General features: G+C 40.6%; 4 protein-coding genes across 6 annotated transcripts in view; 1 reads left to right on the forward strand and 3 right to left on the reverse strand.

Annotated features, from left to right (window-relative positions):
• Nucleotides 1-390: 390 nt before the first annotated feature.
• LOC6576937 (DNA excision repair protein ERCC-5 homolog) lies at nt 391-4,651 on the reverse strand. The gene is made up of 5 exons (XM_002002881.4): nt 4,431-4,651; nt 4,169-4,344; nt 1,876-4,110; nt 1,367-1,808; nt 391-1,313 (listed from the first exon to the last, which is right to left on the reverse strand). The coding sequence occupies exons 1-5, from the start codon at nt 4,516-4,518 to the stop codon at nt 436-438; spliced, it is 3,819 nt and encodes a 1,272-aa protein (XP_002002917.2). The 5' UTR covers nt 4,519-4,651; the 3' UTR covers nt 391-435.
• Nucleotides 4,652-4,947: 296 nt separating this feature from the next.
• Nucleotides 4,948-5,708, reverse strand: LOC6576938 (DNA polymerase epsilon subunit 3). Its single transcript, XM_002002882.4, has one exon. The coding sequence runs from the start codon at nt 5,592-5,594 to the stop codon at nt 5,196-5,198; it is 399 nt and encodes a 132-aa protein (XP_002002918.1). The 5' UTR covers nt 5,595-5,708; the 3' UTR covers nt 4,948-5,195.
• Nucleotides 5,709-5,775: 67 nt separating this feature from the next.
• Nucleotides 5,776-9,026, forward strand: LOC6576939. The gene is made up of 2 exons (XM_002002883.4): nt 5,776-6,926; nt 6,983-9,026. The coding sequence occupies exons 1-2, from the start codon at nt 5,970-5,972 to the stop codon at nt 8,879-8,881; spliced, it is 2,856 nt and encodes a 951-aa protein (XP_002002919.1). The 5' UTR covers nt 5,776-5,969; the 3' UTR covers nt 8,882-9,026.
• Nucleotides 9,027-9,826: 800 nt separating this feature from the next.
• LOC6576940 (phospholipid-transporting ATPase VA) overlaps nt 9,827-23,855 on the reverse strand; it is a 36,753-nt gene continuing 22,724 nt past the window's right edge. For 2 of the 3 annotated variants that reach the window (XM_044008708.1, XM_044008707.1), the window contains exons 3-15: nt 15,990-16,170; nt 15,662-15,841; nt 15,475-15,599; nt 13,357-14,430; nt 12,957-13,288; nt 12,509-12,881; nt 12,283-12,450; nt 11,886-12,225; nt 11,628-11,813; nt 11,363-11,563; nt 11,112-11,299; nt 10,897-11,037; nt 9,827-10,667 (exon numbers count right to left, since the gene is read on the reverse strand). In XM_044008708.1, coding sequence (XP_043864643.1) covers nt 10,619-10,667; nt 10,897-11,037; nt 11,112-11,299; nt 11,363-11,563; nt 11,628-11,813; nt 11,886-12,225; nt 12,283-12,450; nt 12,509-12,881; nt 12,957-13,288; nt 13,357-14,430; nt 15,475-15,599; nt 15,662-15,841; nt 15,990-16,170 — 3,538 coding nt within the window. In that variant the 3' untranslated portion in view covers nt 9,827-10,618. The remainder of the gene's footprint in view (nt 10,668-10,896; nt 11,038-11,111; nt 11,300-11,362; nt 11,564-11,627; nt 11,814-11,885; nt 12,226-12,282; nt 12,451-12,508; nt 12,882-12,956; nt 13,289-13,356; nt 14,431-15,474; nt 15,600-15,661; nt 15,842-15,989; nt 16,171-23,855) is intronic. The other variant, XM_032729189.2, reaches the window with a different exon arrangement.

Raw genomic sequence — 23,855 nt, forward strand, 5'->3', positions numbered from 1 at the left:
AAGTCATCATCATATCATCATATGTGGAACAGTAAATATAAATGTTTTTTGTTTTTTGTTAGCATGCCTTAATGGTATTCATTTAATTTATTTATATGAAATATTTCAGAAGATTTTCAATGGAAATTCATGATGAAAGCAGCCAAAAAAAATAATAATACTATACTATATTCCATGTATAAGCTGCAACGCGAAATAATCTTTTTCAATTTGAAAGAAATTACAATAAATTTGATTAAGTACAACATATAACAGAGTTTTCTATGATCTTTGATCTTAACTAGGTTAGTGCTTCTGTAACTGCTGCTTTCATCTTAACTTTACATAAATTATTATAAAACTATTTGCAGATATTTGAGCCTAGTAATTCTATAGATATATATATGTATATATATTTATGGCATGCATATTTACATAGTGGGGATGCGACCATTCTTATTTGGAAGCCTTAGCGCTTGCCTTCAATATTGCTGCCGCCTTTGCCTTATTCTGACGCATTTGCTCCATATCACGTTCTCTTTGCGGTATTATCTCCTTGGTATGGTGTGAATTTAACGATTTTACCGGCCTAATGGTTTCATTGAGTGTAGAAGATGATTCAGCCGCTTCTTCCGTTGTCGCTGTGGTTGGCTTTCGTCTGACGCGCTTTGGTCGAGTGGGCTGGTTATCATCTGTTGCATCATTCACATTCGCTTTATCCGGTTCAGCTGCTTTCGTTTTCTTGGCACGTGTACGACGTGTTGGTTTACTCGGTTTCTCCGGAGTCTCCGCTTCGATCTTGCCAGACATTTTATCGATTGCCGTCTGAACACGTTTGCTGACCTTCGGTTGCTGCACGCGCAGCGCACTTTTCGCCGTAAAATAGTTGCGTATGGAGCCTTGTATCTTCTTTTCATTGATTTTTTTCATGACCGGCATGAGAATATCGTCCGTTTTCGATGTAGTCCAGCCAAATGATTTACGAGAAAATTCACGTATAGATTCCACATCAGGGGAGCCCCAGCTGAAAGCGTCGCGATTGTCGTCCACCTTAGGTGTCAAATAGGCCTCCACCACGGATGAACTGGGAAAGCCCTCATGCAACTCAATGTTCTTCAGTTTTTTAAGCAGCGAAAGGCGTGCGGAGCTGCCAATTGGTAAATTGGAGCTCTTATGCGCCTGCCACCATTCTCGAAACTTTTCCAATGTCGACAACACAGACTGCATGGACACACCAGATGAGGGAGAGTTCGGCGATAATTCAGTATTCGGAGTTGAAGTGGAAAAGGATGCTAGGATTTCAAGCGCTGTTACAGCACCAATACCATGTATGCCTGCGGAATCAAATTCATTGAATTCGTGTTGGCTACGCCTTATTGCAACTTACCTGTCGTATAATCACTACCCACGAGACAGGCAAGCTGTATGAGTTTCCCTCGATTGCAGTTAAAGGTTTTCTCTATCTGCTCAGCACGAAACTCAAGGACGTGCTTATTTTGAGCAAAGAAATTTTTATAAACCGTACGACCGCCAAACAACCAGATATCACTATCGTCCGTTATGGTACCATTCGTGATGCCAACGGCGTTGAGGAAGGCACACTGCGCCTCTGCTTCCATTGGCGCCACAATGTATGGGATCCCAAATAGACGCAGCAGGTCTTGGCAATCGCTGCTCATGCGCTGACTGATTGACAAGCCCATGCGATCCTGACGATTGCGTTCGGCCTCTAGCTCGCGGCGTTCACCTGCCAAATTGTTGGCCATTTCCTGCAGTTCCTCTGCTGTCTTTTGAGATTTCAAGGCCTCTGCTGCATCCTTGAGAATTTCCTGCGTACAATTATGAAGCAATTTCAATATAGCAGATTATATATGAAGTCGGTTCATATTTCCTTACCTCTGGGTTAACTATCTGGGTCTTCTCCTGTTGTTCATTGGCTTCATTTCCAAACAGGGACTTGGCTGCTTTGCTGGACTTTTTGTTGGGTGAAACATCATCATCGCTGGGCTCCCCACCTGCACGTTTACGTCCCGACTTTGGTGTGCGCTTAACAAAGAACGGCTTAGCTACCATCGGAGATGCAGGCGGTGTAACATTTGTGGCATCTGGTTTATCGGGCGTACGTTTAATCTTGTATGTGGTTTCAAAGAAATCTGTTATAGGCTTGGTCTTGCTGGGTGTCTTATTTGGAGATGTGCGATGCACTTCACTTTCATTATCACAAAGATCAATAACATCTTTAGATGCTTGAGAGGTTGCCACTTTTGCACTCTCATCATCAGAAGATAGTTCGATAACCATGCTATTGCTTATCTTTACAGATTCCAATTTAATGTTTTTAACTTCATCCGTTTGCCGCTTAAGCTCACCAAGTATGGAGCTCAATGGAGGTTTGGGCTCTTCCTTTTCCTCTGTGAGATCTAATGTTATATTTTTAACTTCCTCTGATTGTTTTTTAAGATCAGAAAGTATAGAGCTGAGCAACTCCTTCTTAGAGTTATCTTCTACCTCCAAAAGAACGAGTTTATCTTCATCAATTTTCTTTGTATCTTCTTGTGTTTTGTCTTCTTTACTTTCACTTTCTTTCAACTGATTCGTATTCTTAGTTTCTATCATGATACTCTCATTTACTTTTATTACATCCTTCGGCCGGATGTCTTCATTACTGGATACATCTTTACACTTGATTTCTGCATCTTCTGCATCAGTTTCCGACTTAATGCTGGTATTTAACTTGTACTCTTCATCGAAAATGTCCGCAAAAAGATCATCGTCTTCATTCAATGCATCTTTTACGTCAATTCGGATTTCAAGACCATTTCCTGCAGGCACTGCCGTTGCTTCATCAACTTCTTCCAGGTCTGAATCAGTGTCGCTATCGATGGTTTGAACTGCGTCAGCCTTATCTGGGCTGTTACCTTGCTCTTGTTGACTTAGCTCAATGGCCAATGCGAGCTGTTTCGCTTCCTCAATCGAATTGTTCGCCATATCCGTATTTCCTATATAATCGTTTCCATTTGGGTCATGCAACAAACGTTCTATGCTTTGAGTATCATTAAGTTGAGTTGATTCCATAATGTTGCCAACTTCCTCCTCGTTCATGCCAGCATATTCAATCATATATGAGCGAGCTGGTCCCTTGGCAGCATGGCGTAAGTTTTTGCTTTGCTCGCGATTCAAACGCAAGTTCTGATCAGCATCGTACTCGTAGTCCTTGTCGTCATAGACCTTCTTGGATTCGTCCAGAAATAGGGACAATGCCAATTCAAAATCAACGTCACACTTGGCGGCCGCCTTCTTTTTGTCTACGTCGGTGGATGCTTCTGTTGAGGTGAATGCTTTTGTTGAGGTGCTTGGTTTTTCATCGATTTCTTCTTTGATGGTCTCACATTTGCTGCTCGTTTCGGCGCTCTTCTCTGCTGCCATAGCCTTTTTCTTAAGATCACGAACCAATAAGAACCTAGTGTGCTCATCGGAACTTATTTGACGTGTACTTTCGGCGATGGCTGTAGGCGTCACTATACCCTCCTCGCTGAAGAACTCGGACAACTCGGCATAGGTGAGAGTGTGGCCACCCATCTCTTGCTGCGCTTCCTCAAGACTCTCCTGTACAGCGCGGCGCTTTAAGAGTCGCTTCATTTGAAATGAGCAGAACTCATCGCTTCGTGCTGGCAGCTCATGGAGGCGACCCCACGACGATTGCTTGCGCGTCTCCTTGATGTCCGTAAGTATTTCGTGGCGGACGTCAGCTGGCAGGTTCTTAAAATGCTGGCTACGCACATCAATGGCCTGCAAGCTGGCATCATATGTACGCCGGGCATTTGACTCGTCGAAGGAACTATCCGATGTGGTGGTCGCCCCATCATAATTCTCACTATCAAAATCTTCGTTAGAATCGTTGAGCTGTGCAGCGGTTGCAGCTGGAAGCTCTGGCAGTTTAAAGAGATCATCTTCATCGTTTTTGTTGGATTTTTCTGCGGCTAATCGCTTGCCGGGAGATTTCAACAGCAGCTCCGCATTTTTACCCAATGCCTGCTGCACGACCTTCTCCTTGGCCAGCGATTGGAGCAGTAGAGCTTGAATCCGATCGGCCTCATTGCTCAGCTTGTTGCGTTGCTGATGGCGACGCGCCTGCAAATAAAACACTTTTACTACCTGTAGCAACACAACTAGCCGTTAAACCACTGACAATTGTATCGCGCTTCAATTGCGGCACGCCGCCATCAAATATGAAAACTGGCCGCACGCGATAATAAAGCAATTTGCATAGTCGATGAAAGAGACCCAGGAGATGCGCATTATTCAATGCAGATCCTTTGCTATCCTGGAAGCCTTTCACAACCTGATGCAACCATATGGATATATCTACCAACATATAAAACATGGTAATTTCATCAATAAAGTGTAGGACAATCTCATTGAATTTCACAATATTTCTTAATGATTCCTACCAATTGCCAGGACTTTTCCCTCCAATGTCTCCACGGGCACGGGCTTTCCACAGGGCTCTATCAACTTCCATAGGCCAGTTACACCCATTTTGTATTGAATACACCAGTTTTGTGGCGTACTACATGAAGCAACCAGCAATTTGAACTCGAGAAGTTTTGATAAATGCCGATTGCTAGAGATGGACTCGTGTCGAACTTATGTATATCCATCACACACACGTGCACGTGGAGTGAACCATACAAAAGTCACTTTTAAACTGCGAAGAGAAAGTAGTTCACAGCATCACTAACCAGAGTGGTTAGTGACAGCATTCAACTATGAATGAATTTACTGTACTACATTTATTTCAAAATCATGTTATTATCAGAAATCACACCTTTCCACGTCCCATTTGGCCCTAGTGCCAGAAGTGTTGTAAAATGCGTTCCAGTGACTACGTTCATGCGTAATCTAATCGCGATATCGGAATTAGTTAAATTAATTTGTAAAAATAATCTTTGAACGCGAATTACACCATTTTTCTTCAAAGTAATTTATTATAAATTTAGTTTTTACAATGATATAAGGTCTATGGCTTTTACAATCAGTACCAAACACATTATAACTTAAATATTCATCTTATGGTTTATATATTTATTAGCTAGACTCACTATACCTAAAGAGAAAAATGCGTTGCTATTATTAATACTAAGTATTCTTATTTGTAAATAGACCCGGTATAAAACAAGTTTTTTATTAAACACGCTGACTGCTCCATTCCATTATTAGGCGGCTTCTTCACTATCTGCAACTACTACCGCTGAGCTGCTACTTGCTGTGGCATCTCCAGTTGAAGCATCTTTCTTGTTGTTGGCTTTACTCTCCTTTTTGTCCTTAACCATCTTTCGGTAGACCTCCAGATCTTGGGTGAGCGATGGGACGAAGCTCTCAAAGTCCAGTTCGTTTAGCGTTTGCAAAATATCCTTCGCTGTAATGGTCCTGTGGTTCTGCTTGTGCGCCAGTGCCGTTGAGGACGATGTTATAAATATTGCAAATACGGAAGCGGCTTTTGCGATTGCGGCACGCGCCTCTTTGCTGACATTGGAGCCATCGGGCAGGGCTTCCTTGATCAATCGCGCAATCACAGCATTAGGCAGATTCAAGTCTTCAATGCGTTCGACCATATTGTACACTAATTAATTCAATGGATGAATGGATAGCAATAATATTTATATTCCGTACGAATGCGTCTTGTTGTTCTTTCCCGCGTTAAACACAGATGATCCCAATCAGTGCTGTATAATGCAGCACGTGAGGCGGGAGTGCTGCATATCGGATGGGTATATCGAAATATCGATGTATCGCAATAGCATCAACAATGATGATGATATCCAACACAAACATTTTGCGCGTTTATTTATTAAGTTTGGTCATTTGGTGCCAATAACAGCATAAATGTGCAAAACACAGTTTACAAATATATTCCAGCTGTTTTATTTTGAGCCCAGGTGATATAAAGCCTCAGGGTGTGCAATCCCAACAATAGCGTCCACACGCACATGGAGAATTTGACGGCGTCGCCGACGAAATCGACGACAACGCCAAAGAAGCGAAGGCACAGCGAGTATCATGATCCCGATTATAGGTTCGGATATGAGAGCCCTCCAACCGCCACTGCGGGCGAAGAGAAGCGCATTAAGCTCGAGCAAGAATACCCGCAGAATAATGACAACAAGAATCAGGGGAATGAACCAAGCAACACACCCCAAATTACCTTCACCGTTGACAGCGTGGCGAAACTCAAGCGCTTTGAGGAAATCGTCCGCGCGGAATTCCAGAGGGAATTGAGCACAAAGGAGCAGCAGCTGAACGAGATTGATGCACGACTATATCAAGCACGCCAGCTACTGGACAAGCTGCGATACCATGTGGTCAGCGAGTACTACAAGAAACAGCAGGTGCCATTGACAGCTGCGGATGTGGCTAAAGTGCGATCTAGCGACACATTGTTCGGCGAAGGACCTGAACGAAATGGAGCCCAATTGCCACTGCATCCGGCTATCAAGAAAATAGTTGGCAAGCGGCCAGTTCCTCTGCAGCTAAATCTGCCGGAGCGCACAGCCGCAACGCTGGCCAAGGAGACGATTCGCCTGCGAAATCCTGCAAATCGACGGGCGGAACGCAGGCGACAACGGAAGATACGTGATCAGGGCATTGTTACGGATCACACCCAGGAGCAAAAGAGGGAAGGAGACGCGGCCAGTCACGAGGAACATCCCTGCTCTAGCAAGCAGGCATATCAAAACCAAACGGAACTAGGCAGTCCCTCCGTATCAACGCTGAATGCCTCACGCTTAAACAACAAAAACAAGTTTCACTTTGTGGTGGGCAACACCTCCAAGTATCTGGGCGGTGGTGATCTGGACACTCGAAATGGCCAATCTCTTGTATACAAATGGCTTGTCTATGTCCACGGCAAAAATCTACCTCAACCGCTTGAGTCCTACATAAAAAAGGTGAGTCGTAAACGTCAACTCACTTGTTGGCAATTCACTAACAGTTATTGTCTTAGGTGCGTTTCCAACTGCATCACTCGTACCGGCCCAACGACATTGTGGACGTTCATGCGCCACCCTTTCGACTGACACGCCGGGGCTGGGGCGAGTTCCCCATGCGCATTCAGCTTTATTTCCAAGAGCATCTACAGCAGAAGCCCGTTCAGCTCATCCACAACATTGTGCTGGACAAGACCAGGTGCGGCTTGCACACGATGGGCAGCGAGACAACTGTGGAGGTTTGGCTGCGTGCCGATGTGCCTACAAAAGTTCCCATTACGCCACCACCGAAACCTATTAAGAAGGAGCCAGCCACAACAGCCGCGACATCGACAAATGCACTCCCGTCACCCGATAACAATTCCAAACCGCGCACCATTTCAATAACGCAGAACAAGGAGGAGCTGGATGATAATCTTTTTGCCGGCATCAACAAGATCGAGCTGAGCGACGACATTGAGCATATCGAGCCGACGGTGCTTGTCTCGGAGGTCTTAAAGTTGAGCAGCCCGAAGAAGAAACAAATGCCCGCATCCGCAACTCCGAATAAAAGCCCACTCCCCCGCAATTCCATTGAAACTGCGCCTGCTTTTAGTACCAGTCTGCCCGCGGCTCTTTCCACCATAAATGGAAACAGCAGAAAGCCAACAGCAATGGTTGCACAACTGCGCAAAGGCAATCCCAAAAACGTAGTCTTCCAAAAGGAAGGCAAACTCTATATCATCGATCCGCTGCAATCGAAGCTAAAGCAGGCTGCCAAGCAGCAGTCGCTGCTCAAGCCTCAACTCAGTTTGCTCAAGCAGCCGAAACAACAGTTGTCCAAGCGATGGCACCTCCTGCAGTGCATCCAAAACGATCATGGCTACGCCAACATGAGCAGCAATGAGGTGTCTCCTGCGCCGGCAGTATTGAGCCAGCGCCTGACGCTCGAACAACTCTTTCGCAGCATTCCCTTCCAAAACATGCGAAGTGCTGTGGAGTTCTTGCTACGACGGCTACCATTGGCAAACGCATTGGGCAAAGCGAACTTAAATGGCTATTGCAATGAGTTTCCCTTTGGTACTCAGACACTAGCGACATTCCAGGCACAGCCCGCTTTGCGTCAGCGGTTCTTCGAATTTATGCGCGGGCGCACGTTGCTGCGTTGCATGCGTCAGCATCTAAGCCTGCAGCATCTGCACACAAGCGGAAAGGAATCCTTTTGGAGTACGCGAGAGATTGTGGCATTTGCACGTCTGCACGGATACACGCCGCCTCTAAAGATGCTCTGCGTTACTAGACAAAAGCCGGAGTCGGCGGCGTTGCCATTGTCGGAGCGAGTGCAACAACAGCTGCAGGAAGATCCTCAGGCACAGTTGTTGCAATTTTGCAGCCTCTCCTCGAAATCCAGCTTGGATAGCTGGATAGCAAACCGGATTGAAGGATTGCAATGTCGTGATCAAAGATTAGACGACGAGGAGCCAATCGAAGTGGTCAACCTGTTTCCATCCAGCTCAGAGATCCGACGACCTGCAAACGCATTCGACACCAGACTAAACCAAGATTTGCTATATTTGCCGCCGCCCGAGGAACTGGATGCTGCCACGCAGCTGGTGCGGGACATGTGTAAAGATATTGGCATCATCTTGCATCCAGAGCAAAGCGTGCCAGGTGTTTCCCAGTCTTTAGCTCTCACGCTCTTGGCCCACGTGCTTCGAATGTTCATAGGAAAGTTGGTCCGTCGCTCCGCTGCAACCAAACTGCTGCAGCAGCAACAGTCGCATGCAATCGAGACGCTGCCACCGCCGGCGGCTAATCTGGAAATGACCTTGCTACCTCACGACATCGGCCGTGTGATCGCAAAGAGTGCGGAGTTTGATTTTCTCGGCAACTCTTATCTTGGCGTTGAGCACAAGGACTCGCAGTCCGATGCGTAATTTGCATAATGTATGCCTTACATTGATGTCACTGGCGAATTCTCTAGTTCAAAATCCTCTGGGATATTAGCTATAGATAAATAAGTTATTTTTAAATATACGTATGTTATGTATTTAATAAATTTACTATACATTTTTTTTTTAATTCGTTTGGTCTATTCTTGGGGCACGAGTTATTTAAAATGACAACAGTGTTTTTATGAAAGAAAGATTTTGTCTAATTAATATCGGCAGAGCAAGATTATATTAGCAAATTTATATTTTTAATAAAACGAAAAATAATTTTGAATGAAAACTTTGCAACAAATGTATTTGATCCTATTCCAAAAAGTCATGTAACTTAATGTTTCATTGCTAGAAAAACTAGATAATCTATTCATGAAAATGGCAAGTATAAGAGCGGAAATTCGTGTCGGACAACATGCGATAAAATCATTTATAATTTACTACTTGTTACTTATTAATGCTAAATTTGATTCCGTTTCTACTAAAGCTAGCAAAAAACTTGTTTTAAACACACCAAAAATTAACACAATGAACTACGGGGAAAGGGAACAAACAAATGCAAATATACATGAAAATCGATATTTTAAGGCATGTATTCCTCCTCCATCCGGAAATATACATAAAAGTCAAATCCGTCAGTCGCGTTGTAATAAAAATTCGGAATGTAGAATCGGTTTTAAGTAAATATACATTTATTTTGCTTTAAATGTTTTCTATTTGTTTTTGTTTTTGTTTTGCTTTTCAACAATGTATATATTCCGCTATGGTTTATTTTTTAACACACACAATGTTATTGTAGTTTTAATTGTTGTTATTGTGTTCTCTATCAAAACGTTATACATATAATTAAGGTAAATAGTTTAGAACAGCTATGTAATGATTATATTAACTTAAACGTTTATGTAATTAAAAAATATAGAAAAATTCATTTGCTTACGCATCAATCTATGAACAAAATTCTTATTTTCCTTTTTTTTTTTTCGTTTTGCTTGTTTGTAATACTTGACATAATGAAACTAAAAATTGTAAATTGGTGTCTCTTATGTATAGATATATTTCTCATGAGTGTAGAATCACAGCCTTTTCACGAACATTGAACATTGCAGTTCGGTTATGTTTGAATTGTCCAGTATTTAAAGATTTCGTCTATTCTATACATATGATGTATATAAATATATACATATATATATAGTATAGTACATACATATGTGTAATCTATGCCTAATTAATCCAGTGGCATTGTATGCGTACACATAAATCCATAGGGTATTATGTTAATCAGTTGAGTTTAATTAGAGTTCCGTTGCAAGTGTTAGGATTGCGCTAGGCTAGGTGGCTAAGTGCACTAAATACGCATAGGCAAATACATACATACATTAACTTCCTACTTATATACAAATAAATATTAATTGATGAAGACATACATATAATTGTTGTTGAATTATAAGGCAAAAATTCGAACTAAAACGTCTAATTCATTACCCTCCCTAATGGGGATTATGTCGCTAACTCATTTACATTCTATTCAAATTGCTTCTAAATGTATCTATGATAAACGAAATAGTTAGAGCTAGTCTATTTAATTGCAAAATACAAATTATGCTAATCGGTGTCGAAAGGCCACATATTAAAACTAAAAGTACATTTGTTATAGTTGTAAGTTTCTGAACGGTTGGTTTGCTTGATTTTGCTTGAATGTCGCGGCTGAAAGTTTCGCCGTTTGGCACTGGATCAGGTAATCGTATTTATAATCTGATTCTTAGACCCATAATCGGCGATTCTGCAAGAAATCAAACATTAGATATCATTATATTCAGATGAACAAATACAAGTTGGTTTTCAGTTAATTAAGAGAGCTACAATATATAAATAAAAGGACACAAAATAATAAAAATTAAAAATGAAACGCATTTACGTAATGGTGCATACATGCATTGCTAAAGTATAATCAAATCATTCAAATGCAACTTGCAATTTCAATCCTGTGCGATATCATTTGTGCCTTTTACCTATAAATTGATGAGGCTGACGTCGAGCGCGACCACGTTACTAACAAACCCTCACCTCTGCTGCGCTCGCGTTTACTCTGTAGTATGACCTTGGTGCTGTCGTCGGGGCATATCGAGGTACACACAGTGCGAAAGACCAGGCTGGAGTGTCAGAGTCGATAGAGAGTGCATTCATTAGCAAACGAACAAGGGATGCAATTATGCAGTTAATTTACCGAGGGAGCACAGCAACTACCGTGGAGAGCATTATAACCAGCCAGTGCACCGGAGATGCAAAGCATTTAAAGATGACCCAGTAAGTGGAGGGCAGTCCGAAGCAATTAACGCACATAGAATTGTACACAACGGAGAAGAGATAGAATAGGCCCAGACTAATTGCAATCGAAAGGACATGCAGCACCGTCTGTAGAGAAGAAAATAAGATATGTAACTAGCTCTCGGGAATATGTGTTCACGCATCGCTTACCCAGGAACGTATTTCGATGCAACAGTGCACTAAATTTGCAAACAGACAGCTAGCCGTTATAGTTGTGCCGAATTCCCAGATTCCCACTTCACTTTCCGCATAGGCGCAGAGGGTGACAAAGAAGATGACAAGTGATTGGTAGAGCGCATCCAGCAGAATCACCCAAAAGTCATGCGGTCTATATGCAAGACCCAAGCGACCCTAAAATATTATTATTTTATATTATCATTTATATAAATAAATATGCTGCTGTTGCGTTGCTTACATTTTTGTAGAGATAAGGGTTTTTCAGTAGCAACTCCTCCGGCACACGATTATCGTAGACGCCAATCGCTAGAGGAGGTAGGGATGTGAACAATAGGTTGTAGAGCATTAGATACATTTGGTCCATCATCACAGAGCCGGAGAAGCCGCAGTATAATTGATACCAGAATATAAGAAAAACGAAAGCCTGCAAGACCAAATACAAATCCACTAGAGCTCGAACCGATGCTTAGATCTTAAATCTGTCTATTATGCCTACCGCATTCTTATAGAAGAAGTAGAGAATCATGCGGGCCAGGCGATCGTAACACCAATAGCCATGCGAGAGTAACAGCCGCTCCAAGTACCGAAAACGTGAGAGAGTAAAGTCAGATGCCATCACTGCCTGCATGCCCTCCTGGCCAGAGATACCGACGCCCACATCGGCCATTTGAATCATTGAGACATCGTTGGCTCCATCCCCAATGGCCAGAGTGCGCAGATTGAGCTCCTCCTTGACCACCTTCACCAGGTATGCCTTTTGCAATGGCGTCGAGCGGCAACAAAGCACCGAAGCGCAGCCTTTGGCCAGCTTCAGAAAAGGCAGAGTCAATTTGGATCTGCAAGAAGCAAGCATTGAAGCCAGGAACTTAGTTTGGGTTTATGCACGAGCTTACTTGGGATCCAAAATGAACGTCAATGTTTTGCCATCCACGACCAAGGCGCGCGGCTTGCAGCGCGGCGCTAAGCTATATCCTGTGGAGCTGGCCGCCTTTGCATTCCGCATTTCAGTCAAGTAAAAATTGATGGCCGTCTCAGCCGCATCGCGAGATCGAGCAGTAAGTCTACATCGATGGAAAATGATTGAATTTGTGGTTACAAAAATATTGTTGATTCACTCACTTGATCAGCTCCATTTGTTGGGTGAAGAGCTTGGCCGAGTAGGCAATGTTGATGGCCGTCTCCGGCTTGTCGCCCGTCAGCACCCAGACGGAAATACCCGCCGAGATCAGTGAAGCTATGGTCTCGGGCACACCATCCTGTAGGCGATCTTCAATGCCCGTGGCACCCAGCAGCGTCAGGTTGCTCTCCAAACTGGCGAATGATTCACGCAAACGTCTCTCGCGGTTTTCCAGCGACATTTCAATCTCCTGATGACGAGCCCACCAGTCCGTATAGTCAGAGGCATTCAAAGTACGCTTCGCCATGACCAGAATACGCAGACCCTCACGAGCATAGCGATCCAGCTGCTGCTGCGTCTGCTCACGCAGTATGGCTACAAAAGAGATTGGAAAAAAAGTTTACAATGAATTGGGTATTACTTAAAGCATATATTACTTATTTATTTTACCTTCGGGACTGTTTTGGGCACAGGGCGCCAGGACGGGCATAATGGAGCTGTCGGCACCTTTTGTATAGAGTACAATCTCCTGGGTGCCCGTCTGCCTAACAACTATTGACATGCATTTGCGGCTTGAATCGAACGGCAGTATCTTGAGTATCTCATACTCCAGCGTAGCGCCAGCGGCTGGCATGCTCACTAGGATGTGATTCGGACTGCGATTGAGCAAGCAACAGTCGTAGCTATAGGCAGCATTCACCAGTGCCAGCTCATCAGGACTCTCTGCCTCGTACAAAGGACGTCCATCGGCAGTTCTGTAAACGGTCTGAGTCTTGGTTTGGCTGAAAATGGAATAGGGCATAAATAAATATGAGATCAACTCTCTATAAATTCCTCAGCTAACACTCACTCGATCTTCATACGCTTGCCGTGCGTCTTGGCATTTAGAAACGTGGCTATGCTGGTTATCTTGGAGTTGATCACAGCCTTGGCGCGACCCGTGGGCGAAATACTGTTGGACAGCGCCTTACTCTTCATGGGCGGCGACGGGGACTCCGAATTGGGCGTGGACTCTGGCGAGCTGCTGATCGGCGAGAGCGTGGGCTGATGACCCTGTGCGGGCATGGCAAACAATAGATTGGGCGGCGGCGACGGAGTCACGGAGCGCGACTCGGCCAGCCGTGTATAACGATCCGTGGGCAGAGCCATCGGTCCGGCCTGCGGCACGCCATTGATGATGGTGGTCGTCGTTGTTGTCGTCGTCACCAATTTGTTGCGCGGCCGCAGGTGCTTGAGAGTGGACGGCGTGGGGCCTGTGGCTGGGCTGCTGCTGTTTTGTTGCAACTCAATGATGCCGCTGGCATTCATGAGATCTCGATGCGGCGCCGCACTCACGATGACCGTATTGCAAATGGCCAGCACAATAAGGAACTCCTGTATGCATTGTGCATGAGGCGCCAGATAGGCACCGCCGCCCACACCGGCCAATCTCTGCATATCGTCCTGCAGCGTTTCATTGGGTACGAGCGGGGGAGCTGGCGCACCCGGCTTGGCGTACAGCTTCTCCAGCTCCGATGGCGGATGGTTGTAGTCGGTGCCGTTTACCACGCAACGGCGGAAGATCATCTTGTTCTCGGTCAGTGTGCCGGTCTTATCCGAAAATATGTGCTGTATCTGGCCGAGCTCCTCAGTAATGTTCATGGCGCGGCATTCCGTCTGCTTGTTGGTGTCCGCGTCGTACAGCTCGAGGTTGTTGTGTATGTGATACACCTGCAGTATCTTGCATAGCTCTATGGTCACGTACAGCGAGAGCGGTATCATCACTTGCAGTATGATAATGTACGTCCAGAAGGTCAGCATGCCCTCATAGGCAGCGTCCACGACGAACGGCAAATAGGGCACGGGGAAATTCTCAAACGATCGCAGCCACATTGTGCACCCGATGGCGCCAACAACACAAAGGATCAACAATATTATCACACACCTGTAAATGGAAATTATTTCAGAGAAGTAAATATATAAAATATTAACTATATTATATTATATTTATAGGTTGTATTATATAACTTAAAGGACTGGTTACTTTCCATATGCGGAATCAGAGGCTTCTTAAATCTATGAATCCCCAGTCTTATTTTTATTAAATATGTATTAAATTGTAATGCAATAAATATATATAAATCTTAAAGTGCTAACAACTGAATCGTCTTTTCAAATTAAGCTTTACCAAAAAAATAACATATTACACTCCGCTCATTAGCTTAGACCATTCATAATTGCATTATTCACATGACTTACTAATTGTTGATAGTAAAACGACATGATTCATACTTTTTGCCTTGATTGTAAAAAAAAAAAAAATACATGCATGATTTGCAAAGTTCATTATAAGAATTCGTCCAGTTGTAGATCATTGAAAGTATATAATGGAATAGTAATAAAAACTAAAACGCACTTTATAATTACATAAAAATAATATAAACTATATGTAACATATTTCTATGTAATATCATAAGAGTATACTCAAAGCTCTGATTTGATTTTAATTAATTAATTTTTGTTTTCTCTCTTTCAGGCTTGCGAGTCGATTGCTGAAATTCAATATCTCGAAGCAAATTTTAAGTCTCTTGAAAAATATTCAAAGGGGAATTTTTTGGCTTTCATCCAGATTTTTGTCTCAAACATTCAACAGATCTATTAAACCGTTAACATTTTTCATTAACAATTCTGAAAAACAAATACGAAATTCTCACAATATTGACCAATAAACTTAACATTCAATCTGTAGACCTTGAGAGACTATCAATTCAGTTTTGGAATCTTAAGCACAACAGAATTAATTACAGCTCACAATAAGCTTATTCAAGCTATTTAATCGAAACTTGATTTTCAGTGGATTTGGCAATCCCGCTTAGCTTCAAATGAAAGTTGTACTGCTGGTATATAGTATTATATTGATCCCTCCCAGCTACGATATTTGGTATTTCTGCAGTCCTGATAGAAATTGTATTCAAGTATTAATGCTCACCATATCACATCAATATTCATTTGCTGTTCCACCTGGGAGCGTTTGTACCTTGGCCCACTATTATTCAGCATGGACTTTGTTTCATGTCCGGCATAGACGACAATGCCCTCAATGTAGTCCGTATTCTGCAGGAACGTAAAAGTTTGATTAGAATTTGAGAGATGAATGAACAATCGGGCGAACGAACCTTCAGTCTGCTCTCTCTTAACAAAAGGCACTCGGTCGATATGGGTACGCGTTCCCCAGTTGGATGTATTAAGGCCCCATGGAATCTATACAGCTTTGTTGTCGGCGCATCCGCCTCTACGCAGCTTATAAACTTGCTGGGCACAAACATGTTCTGCCTTTCCGTAAAGCCACGTACAACCTGCAATTCCACAATACAAGCGCAAAGCAAAACAAAAATAGAGTACAAATTCATATCACTCTCACGTAACCCCACAAAACAGTGGCACAGTTAGACGACAGGTACACGGCCCTTTGATAGTTAAATATACATGTGTAGGTAAACATACCTCACGGCGTTTCAGATTCGTTTCTCCATCCAAGTCGCATGTGTCAATGTAACAGACGCCATGCGGATCGCTGGTGCGCAGTAGCAAAATATCTGCAGGCACTGTCTCATTGTTCGACAGATGAACAATATCCCCCACACGCAAGTCTTGCCACTTTGTCTTCTTGTAACGCTCCGTCTCACTGCAAGGGAACAAATAGAAGAACAAATTATTGAAAATCAAGAAATTCTAATACAAAAATATTTGATATCTGTTATAAAATTAAATTTATTTTACTTTATTTTATTGACTTTATAAAATTTGGTAAAGGTACAAATAAATATAAAAATAAATACCTATTTAATTTTTATACCCTGAACCCATTGAAAATGGGAAATCAGGGTATAATGGTTTTGTGAAAAAGTATGTAACGGGCAGAAGGAGGCGTGGCAGACCCCACAAAGTATATATATTCTTGATCAGCGCGACGAGCTGAGTCGATATAGCCCTGTCCGTCTGTCCGTCCGTCCGTCCGTATGAGTGCGTCGATCTCAGAAGTTATAAGAGCTAGAGAGCTGAAATTTGGCATGCATACTCGTGTGTACCATACGCAGTACGAGTTTGCTTTATTTTTTCGATAAATCATCCGATAACTTTTTTATCGAGAATAATCGAAAAATTGATTTTGTTTTTTCAGCCTAATTTGAAAATTTTTAGACCTGGAGTGTTCAAATTTAGGTTGTATATAAAGTTAATCGATACAAAGATTTTGTAATTTACAGATTTTGGATACCACGCCCCCTTCGCCCCAAATTTGTAAAAAACGCATTTCAAGTACTAGAGACTTGTGCTTTGGAATGTACACACATATTCATCATATGATTACACTCTGAAAGTTTCATTAAGATCTTATGTCTACAAAAGAAATTATTCAACAAATAAATTCCCATAATATGCCCACACTGCAGCGCAGCCCAAGCGCAGTCGCTGCTTACTGCGCAGTTAGCAGAGCGCAGGCTTATGCGTGCGTGTGGATGCATGTGTATGTATGTGTGCATACAAAGTGCAGAATGATTAGAATATCAGCTTAGAGGGTTCAGGGTATCTCCTAGTCGAGCAGTCTCGACTAGAGCCTTCTTACTTGTTTAAATTATATTACATATACATATATTTTTTTAAATTAATTATTTTATTTTTATTATAATTCATAATTATATATTTTTTTATTTATAAAAATAATTTTGTTTTAAATATATTCTCAACTATTATTATTATACATTTTTTTTAAATTTAATTTAATACATTCTTTTATTTATTTTTATACCCTGAACCCATTTTCAATGGGAAATCAGGGTATAATGGTTTTGTTGAAATGTATGTAACAGGGAGAAGGAGGCGTGGCAGACCCCACAAAGTATATATATTCTTGATCAGGGTGACGAGCTGAGTTGATTTGGCCCTGTCCGTCTGTCTGTCCGTCTGTCCGTCTGTCCGTATGTATGAACGCGTCGATTTCAGAAGATATAAGAGCTAGAGACTTCAAATTTTTTTTAAAATGTCCGTAATTACAGCGCGCATATCAAGTTTATCATTAAAAATCGATAACTCATTTCGATCTTTTTTTTTATCGATGAAAAACCTTATCGAAACCCAGTTATAAAATTATATCTTCTACACCTTTATTGCTAGAGTCTCCAAATGTTTAATGTATGCTTATATGCAATTTATACAATTTCGGTTTTTGTTAAAATTTACCCCCCACCTCTAAATTCACCCCCTCACCTTCACTTTTGTAAAAAGCGTATTTCAAATACTAGAGACTTGTGCTTTGGCAATTACATGCATATTCATGTTATAATCATAATCTAAAAGTTTCATGAAGATCGTACGTCCATAAAAAAAGTTATTAAACAATTAAGTTCTCATAGTAAGCGCACACTGCAGCCCATGCGTGTTTATGCGTGGTTGCTTGTGTGTGTATGTGTTTGTGTATGTGTGTGTGTATGTGTGTGTGTGTATGCGTTTGTGTATGTATGTGTGTGTGTGTGTATGTGTGTCTGTATGCGTGTGTGTGTATGTATGCCTGTGTGTGCGTACGTGCGTGTGTGTGTGCGTGTTTCTTGTGTAAGCTGAAAGTCGCGAAAAAGTATTGAAATATCTATTGCTCCAAGGGTTCAGGGGATCTCGTAGTCGAGCAGTCTCGACTAGAGCTTTCTTACTTGTTTTTATTATTTTATTTTATTTTTTTTTTTAATAGTCGGGGTCTATTTTAGTAACTATAAAACTAATAATAAAACCTAAACTTAGTAACAATAAAATTAATTTGCCAGAATATAATCTTTTACACAAAGCCCAATTATTTTCCGATTCTGAAAGCTATAAATTGTTAACTTCGATTACTAACAATTTCCGTATATAGTGTAAGATTAAGGGTCAAATTCTTAGAAATCGCGAAATGTCAGATGGAAGCTTTGATAATTTGCATTGAATTGACGTGGATTTTGTGTCCATTAGTTCGACGAGTTATCAATTAAGGTGTCAATTGTGAGCTGTGAAGACAATTTGCATGTCACAAACTGGACAACGCGAATGGGTTGGCCAGCGGGACAGGTTAATGGAACTGTGCAGAGGCCAGTCTTGGGTTTCTACACACACAATATCAAGGTGAGGCCCATTAGGGCAGGCACAATATTCAGGAAAATTGCAGAAAACTGCTCCAGTTCACGGTTATCTAACAGGGGAGTGAGGATCGGCGACTCCTGCTACCTGTCGACCTTGAATCATGGCAAAAGCTTTCAGTTTTGTTGCTGTTGTAGTTGTTGTCACGGATGGCGTCATGCGGTCATTGTATCTACTTAGCTATTTATGAAAGAAGCCACACTGTGTTGGACCACTTCACTTTCCGCCCAAGTTCACTTTGCAAATTGTGATTGCGACTAAAAATTGTTGTTTTTATAGCGGTATTTTTTTCGTATTCGTCTTTTTTTTTTTCCATGTGTATAGCGCGGTTTGCGTGTCAAGGGTTTCCCCGATCCAGCTCTGGACAGGCCCTGGCATTGTTCGTGTCTGTCTGTCATGTCCTTGTACAGCTTGATTTCAGATTAATGTGCCAACATAGCCAGGCGACCTGAAATTTTGATCAACGTCAACGCGGCGTACCGGTGAAAGCCTTTGCCATCATTTTAATTGGGTCATTAGCGAGATTGCGCATTCTAAAGCAATTTACCACTGCCACATCAACAATAGCAATAATAATGACAATGACAATAACAACAACAACAACAACAACAAACTCCAGCTCTGCTCTAAACAAATATAATTATCAGACCCTGAATATTTCTGTTTGTTATCTTTGTGGGGCGCATTGGGTGTGTGGGTCTCTAGGTCGCATTGTAGGTGAGTTACGTTGTTGTTGTTGTTGTTTAGTCGGATGACTTCCAACTTCAATTCTCTAATTGGCAATAGCCGCAGGCGACACTTTTCCGTTACACGAACTAGGTTATGTATATTCCATTTCGTGGAATTTTCTTTTTGTCAGAGCCTTATCTTGGACCTACCCGATAAGATATTCGATTGCACCGTCACTAATAAGCGAAATGCGCCCACTTTACAAAGTTTTCTGATTTTTATACCCTGAACCCATTGAAAATGGGAAATCAGGGTATAATGGTTTTGTGAAAAGTATGTAACAGGCAGAAGGAATCATCGCAGACCCCATAAAGTATATATATTCTTGATCAGGACGACGAGCTGAGTCGATATAGCCCTGTCCGTCTGTCCGTCCGTATGAGCAAAAGGATCTCAGAAGTTATAAGAGCTAGAGAGCTGAAATTTGGCATGCATACTCGCGTATATCATAGGCAGTACGAGTTTGCTTTATTTTTTCGATAACTCATCCGATAACTCTTTTATCGAGAATAATCGAAAAATCGACATTGTTTTTTCAGCCTAATTTGAACACTTTTCAACCAGGAGACTTCAAATTTGCGTTGTATATAGAGTTAATAGACACAAAGATTTTGTAATTTACAGATTTTGGATACCACGCCCCCTTCGCCCCCAATTTGTAAAAAACGCATTTCAAGTACTAGAGACTTGTGCTTTGGAATGTACACACATTTTTATATGAACACATTCTGAAAGTTTCATAAAGATACTCTTACTACAAGAGAAATTATTCAACTAATAAATTCTCATAATATTGCCCACATTGCAGCGCAGCCCAAGCGTAGCCGCTGCCTACTGCGCAGTTAGCAGAGCGCGTGCTTATAAGTGCATGTGTATGTATGTGTGCATAGAAGAAGTGCAGAATGATTAGAATATCAGCTTGGAGGGTTCAGGGTATCTCCCAGTCGAGCAGTCTCGACTGGAGCCTTCTTACTTGTTTTTTTTTGTATTTATTATTTTAGTGCTGATGGATTGACAGTTCAACGATTGCGAAATGTGAATAATAATATCTGCGCTTGTCATGAATGAGGCAATCTCTATTTACTTTAGCTATTGGCAGTATGAAAGGAAAGTCTTGCCAGCCAGTTAAAATATCTGTTTGAGAGTTTCTTTCTGCTCAGACTTTTTCAGTTCGTATTTGGCATATGCTAAAAAACAAACTTTGCTTAAAACACATCCCAAGTTATACCTTATTTTCTCAAAATTAGAAATTTTCCGCCCAAGGAAGCTTCGACTTAAAATATTTATGTACCCATTTGGCAACATTGTCAACAAATTTTAATTTCAAGTTGAAGATTAGACAAAATCAAGCAATTATTAATTATAAATATAAATAACCTATTAGAAGCATCAACTATCTGAATGAGTAGAAGCGGAAATTACTTTTTATAAATACATTCACAATCTGCCAGGTCTAGCAACATGCTGTGGAGAGCTGGGTGTGACATCAAAGCACTCGTCAAGCTAAGAAGAACTTTCGCTTTAGCTGAGTTTATATCTGTGCCAATGACTCAAGCCTCCATTTTTGCACTTCGAATGAGTGTTTTACTTTCACTTGAAATTTGGGTTATTCGCTAAGGTACCAGGGCTTAAAATAAGGTAACAATTGTCTGCTGAGGAACGTGACAAACTGTTTATCAAGTGTCAAATCGATTAAAAGAGTCAGAGAACAGAAAACAAATTCCAGAGAGACGCAATCCAGCACAGGGCTGAATATACATACATACATATGTATGTAGCACTCTGTGCATATTGCATGTCATCTAATTGGCCTGGAGGCGTCGCTCGATTGCCGCCAGTGGCGCCAAAGTGGATAAATGTTGAATCTTTAATGAGCCCTGGGGGAGAAGTTCAACTGGCCCCACTGGGAGCTCAGTGGATTTATTGGGCGTTTTTAGCGAAATCAAAAATTAATGTTTGTTTACCTCGCCAATGAGCACCGCCGATTGCTGAATTACTATTTGCTAAGAGCAAATGGCACGCAATGCTTCGATTTTTTGCCTACGTACACTCCATCCACTCTCAGCATAGTATACAGTGCTGAATTACCTTTGAAATATGTCTTACAGCATTATCTGAGGTTTAGATTGCGCTACGTATAGATATCGATGCAAGTGCAACTGATGGGGAAGCTATATAAAGATTCTATTATCTGCTGATCATGCTACAAATATAGTTATTGGGGTCAATAATTATTTAAGCTGACATTCCAGAACTGGTTATATAATAAATGGCTTAAGAAACACATAGCTGATATTGATATGCCTATTTTAAAACATGTTTGCTTAAAGCAATAATAATATTTCATAATGTTTACCGACAACGTTGTGACGTAAGGCCTGAATCTAGATTGATTGTTACATTCAAGTTAAGTTTGGACAGAACAATCATCAATATTTATTTATATATAAGAATTTGTGATATATGTATATTTCTAGAATAATTTTAGAACTTGCGATTTCTAGAACAAAATTTAATCTCAGAGTAATGTCAGATTTTTACAATTTTCATTTTTGGTTGCTTTAAACATTTTTGTATTGTTTTTCTCTTAAATATATTTAAGCGGCTTTTTGCTCTTTTCGATTATTAGTTCTTCTTTTTTGTTTCTTTTTGATTTATATATATTCTTCTAATCTGTTTTCTTTCATATTTTACCTTACTACACTTATTATTCGTTCTGTTTTTATTTTCTCTGGTTATCACTTTTCTTCGTTTTCTCTCGTTTGTTCTGCTCTTCTTTTCGCTTGTACGCTTCTTTATTTTTCGCTTAATTTTCTCTTCTCATCTCGTGCTGTATTCTGTCCTCTTCTCCTCCTTATTCCACTTCTCATTTCTTATTTTGTTCCTTTCTCTACCCTTTTCTTCTATGAACGTTTTTCTTCTTCATCTCACAATTTCTCTTCTGCTCTGTAATATTCAGTCTTTCTGTCCTCTCTTATTCACTTTATTTTTTTTCTCTTCGTCTTTCCACTCTCCATTTCCAAATGGGTAGAAATTGACGTCTGCCAAATAAATTTGGGTAAACTCAAAATCTTTTAAGATTTGTTTGTTCTGCTTAAGCTTACAAAATTGTTTTAAACCGTAAACAATATGAAGGTCATTCTATTGACCTTCTATGTGTTTATTTTATTTCTTATTTCTTATTATTATGATTGCAAATTTCTGTAGAATAGTAATATATGTACATATATATGTTATTTTACAGCAGCCATTCTTTCAAGAGCTGACCATTTTTATGGGTTTCAGTAAATTGCCAAACCCCACAGCTGTTGTCGTTGACCAAAACTCAATTGGGAAACATTATAAAGTTTTTAGTGCTAATTGCTAAATTGATTTACGTGTATTTGCTGAAAGCAGGCATGCAATACTCCGAAGATTTTCTTTAATTTTGTAGGGTAACACCGGTTGAAAAATAAAACTATTATTATTATTATTTTTAATTATTTATACTTTATATTTCTATATTCTTTATTATTTTAAATTATTATTTATTTTTATTTTTTTAATTATAATTTCTTTTAATAAATATGTATATAAATTGTATATATAGGAATAAAATACTATTTTATTATTGCAATGGACCTACCTAACATTAATATATTTAATATTATTTACATATGTATATTCTTCGTGCACTGACCTAGAATCGAAATGGGACTTCTATTAAGCTATATGGGTTTTAGAACTTAGGATTATGCATCTATTTTTTGACTGAAGCCATTGCCGCAAATTTGATTATGAGCTAATCTTTTAGTACACATTTGAGCGCAAATCTGTAGAGCTATTACTGGTAGAGCGATATTCTCCCTTGTAAGCTTCAACATAAAATTCTGCTCTTACAGATTTAATTAAAGTATCGCTCTTTTTACTTATAATTAATATCCATAGGACATCTTCCATTTCGTATGAAATGTCTAATACTTTATGTAGACTCCAGCAATTTTATATGCTTTTCGTTCACCCGTCGTAATTTTGATGCTAAATACTATGATTTGTGGAAAATCTAATTAATATTAATTTTTATGTTTTAAGTATGTATAATAGAATTTTTAGGTTTTTGTAGGACACGACTGAACACTCTGTCTGTCAATTCATTGAGAGTTGTCTTACGAATTGCATATATGTAATATATTTTTGGGCTACACACGAATCAGCTTCGACTGCTAAAACTTTTCTCATTTATTATTAAAGTAAATCGATACATCAACTAAAAAACAACTAAAAGTTAATTTCCAAGCTTGAACCAAACTTTATTGCCCTATAGGAAAACTGAGTCTTATCTAAAGATTTTCTTCAATCAATGCGCATGAGTTTCTGCTACATGAAAACAGATTGTATTTTGGATAAGCGAAAGCCACAGTTACAACACAACATAGAAATGTGATGCATGTACATGCTGAATATAAATCCATGTACATATATGCATGTTGGCCAAAGTGG

Source organism: Drosophila mojavensis, unplaced genomic scaffold, assembly GCF_018153725.1.
Source record: "Drosophila mojavensis isolate 15081-1352.22 unplaced genomic scaffold, ASM1815372v1 contig_36, whole genome shotgun sequence".
NCBI classification, from domain to species: domain Eukaryota; kingdom Metazoa; phylum Arthropoda; class Insecta; order Diptera; family Drosophilidae; genus Drosophila; species Drosophila mojavensis.

Excerpts from the sequence above, each read along its gene's own strand:
- LOC6576937 (XM_002002881.4), bottom strand. The coding sequence starts at position 4,518 with ATGGGTGTAACTGGCCTATGGAAGTTGATAGAGCCCTGTGGAAAGCCC. Across the intron at positions 4,345-4,430 it reads GGGAAAAGTCCTGGCAATTG|ATATATCCATATGGTTGCAT; the intron begins GTAGGAATCATT and ends ATATGTTGGTAG. Across the intron at positions 1,314-1,366 it reads GGGTAGTGATTATACGACAG|GCATACATGGTATTGGTGCT; the intron begins GTAAGTTGCAAT and ends TTGATTCCGCAG.
- LOC6576938 (XM_002002882.4), bottom strand. The coding sequence starts at position 5,594 with ATGGTCGAACGCATTGAAGACTTGAATCTGCCTAATGCTGTGATTGCG.
- LOC6576939 (XM_002002883.4), top strand. The coding sequence starts at position 5,970 with ATGGAGAATTTGACGGCGTCGCCGACGAAATCGACGACAACGCCAAAG. Across the intron at positions 6,927-6,982 it reads TTGAGTCCTACATAAAAAAG|GTGCGTTTCCAACTGCATCA; the intron begins GTGAGTCGTAAA and ends TTATTGTCTTAG.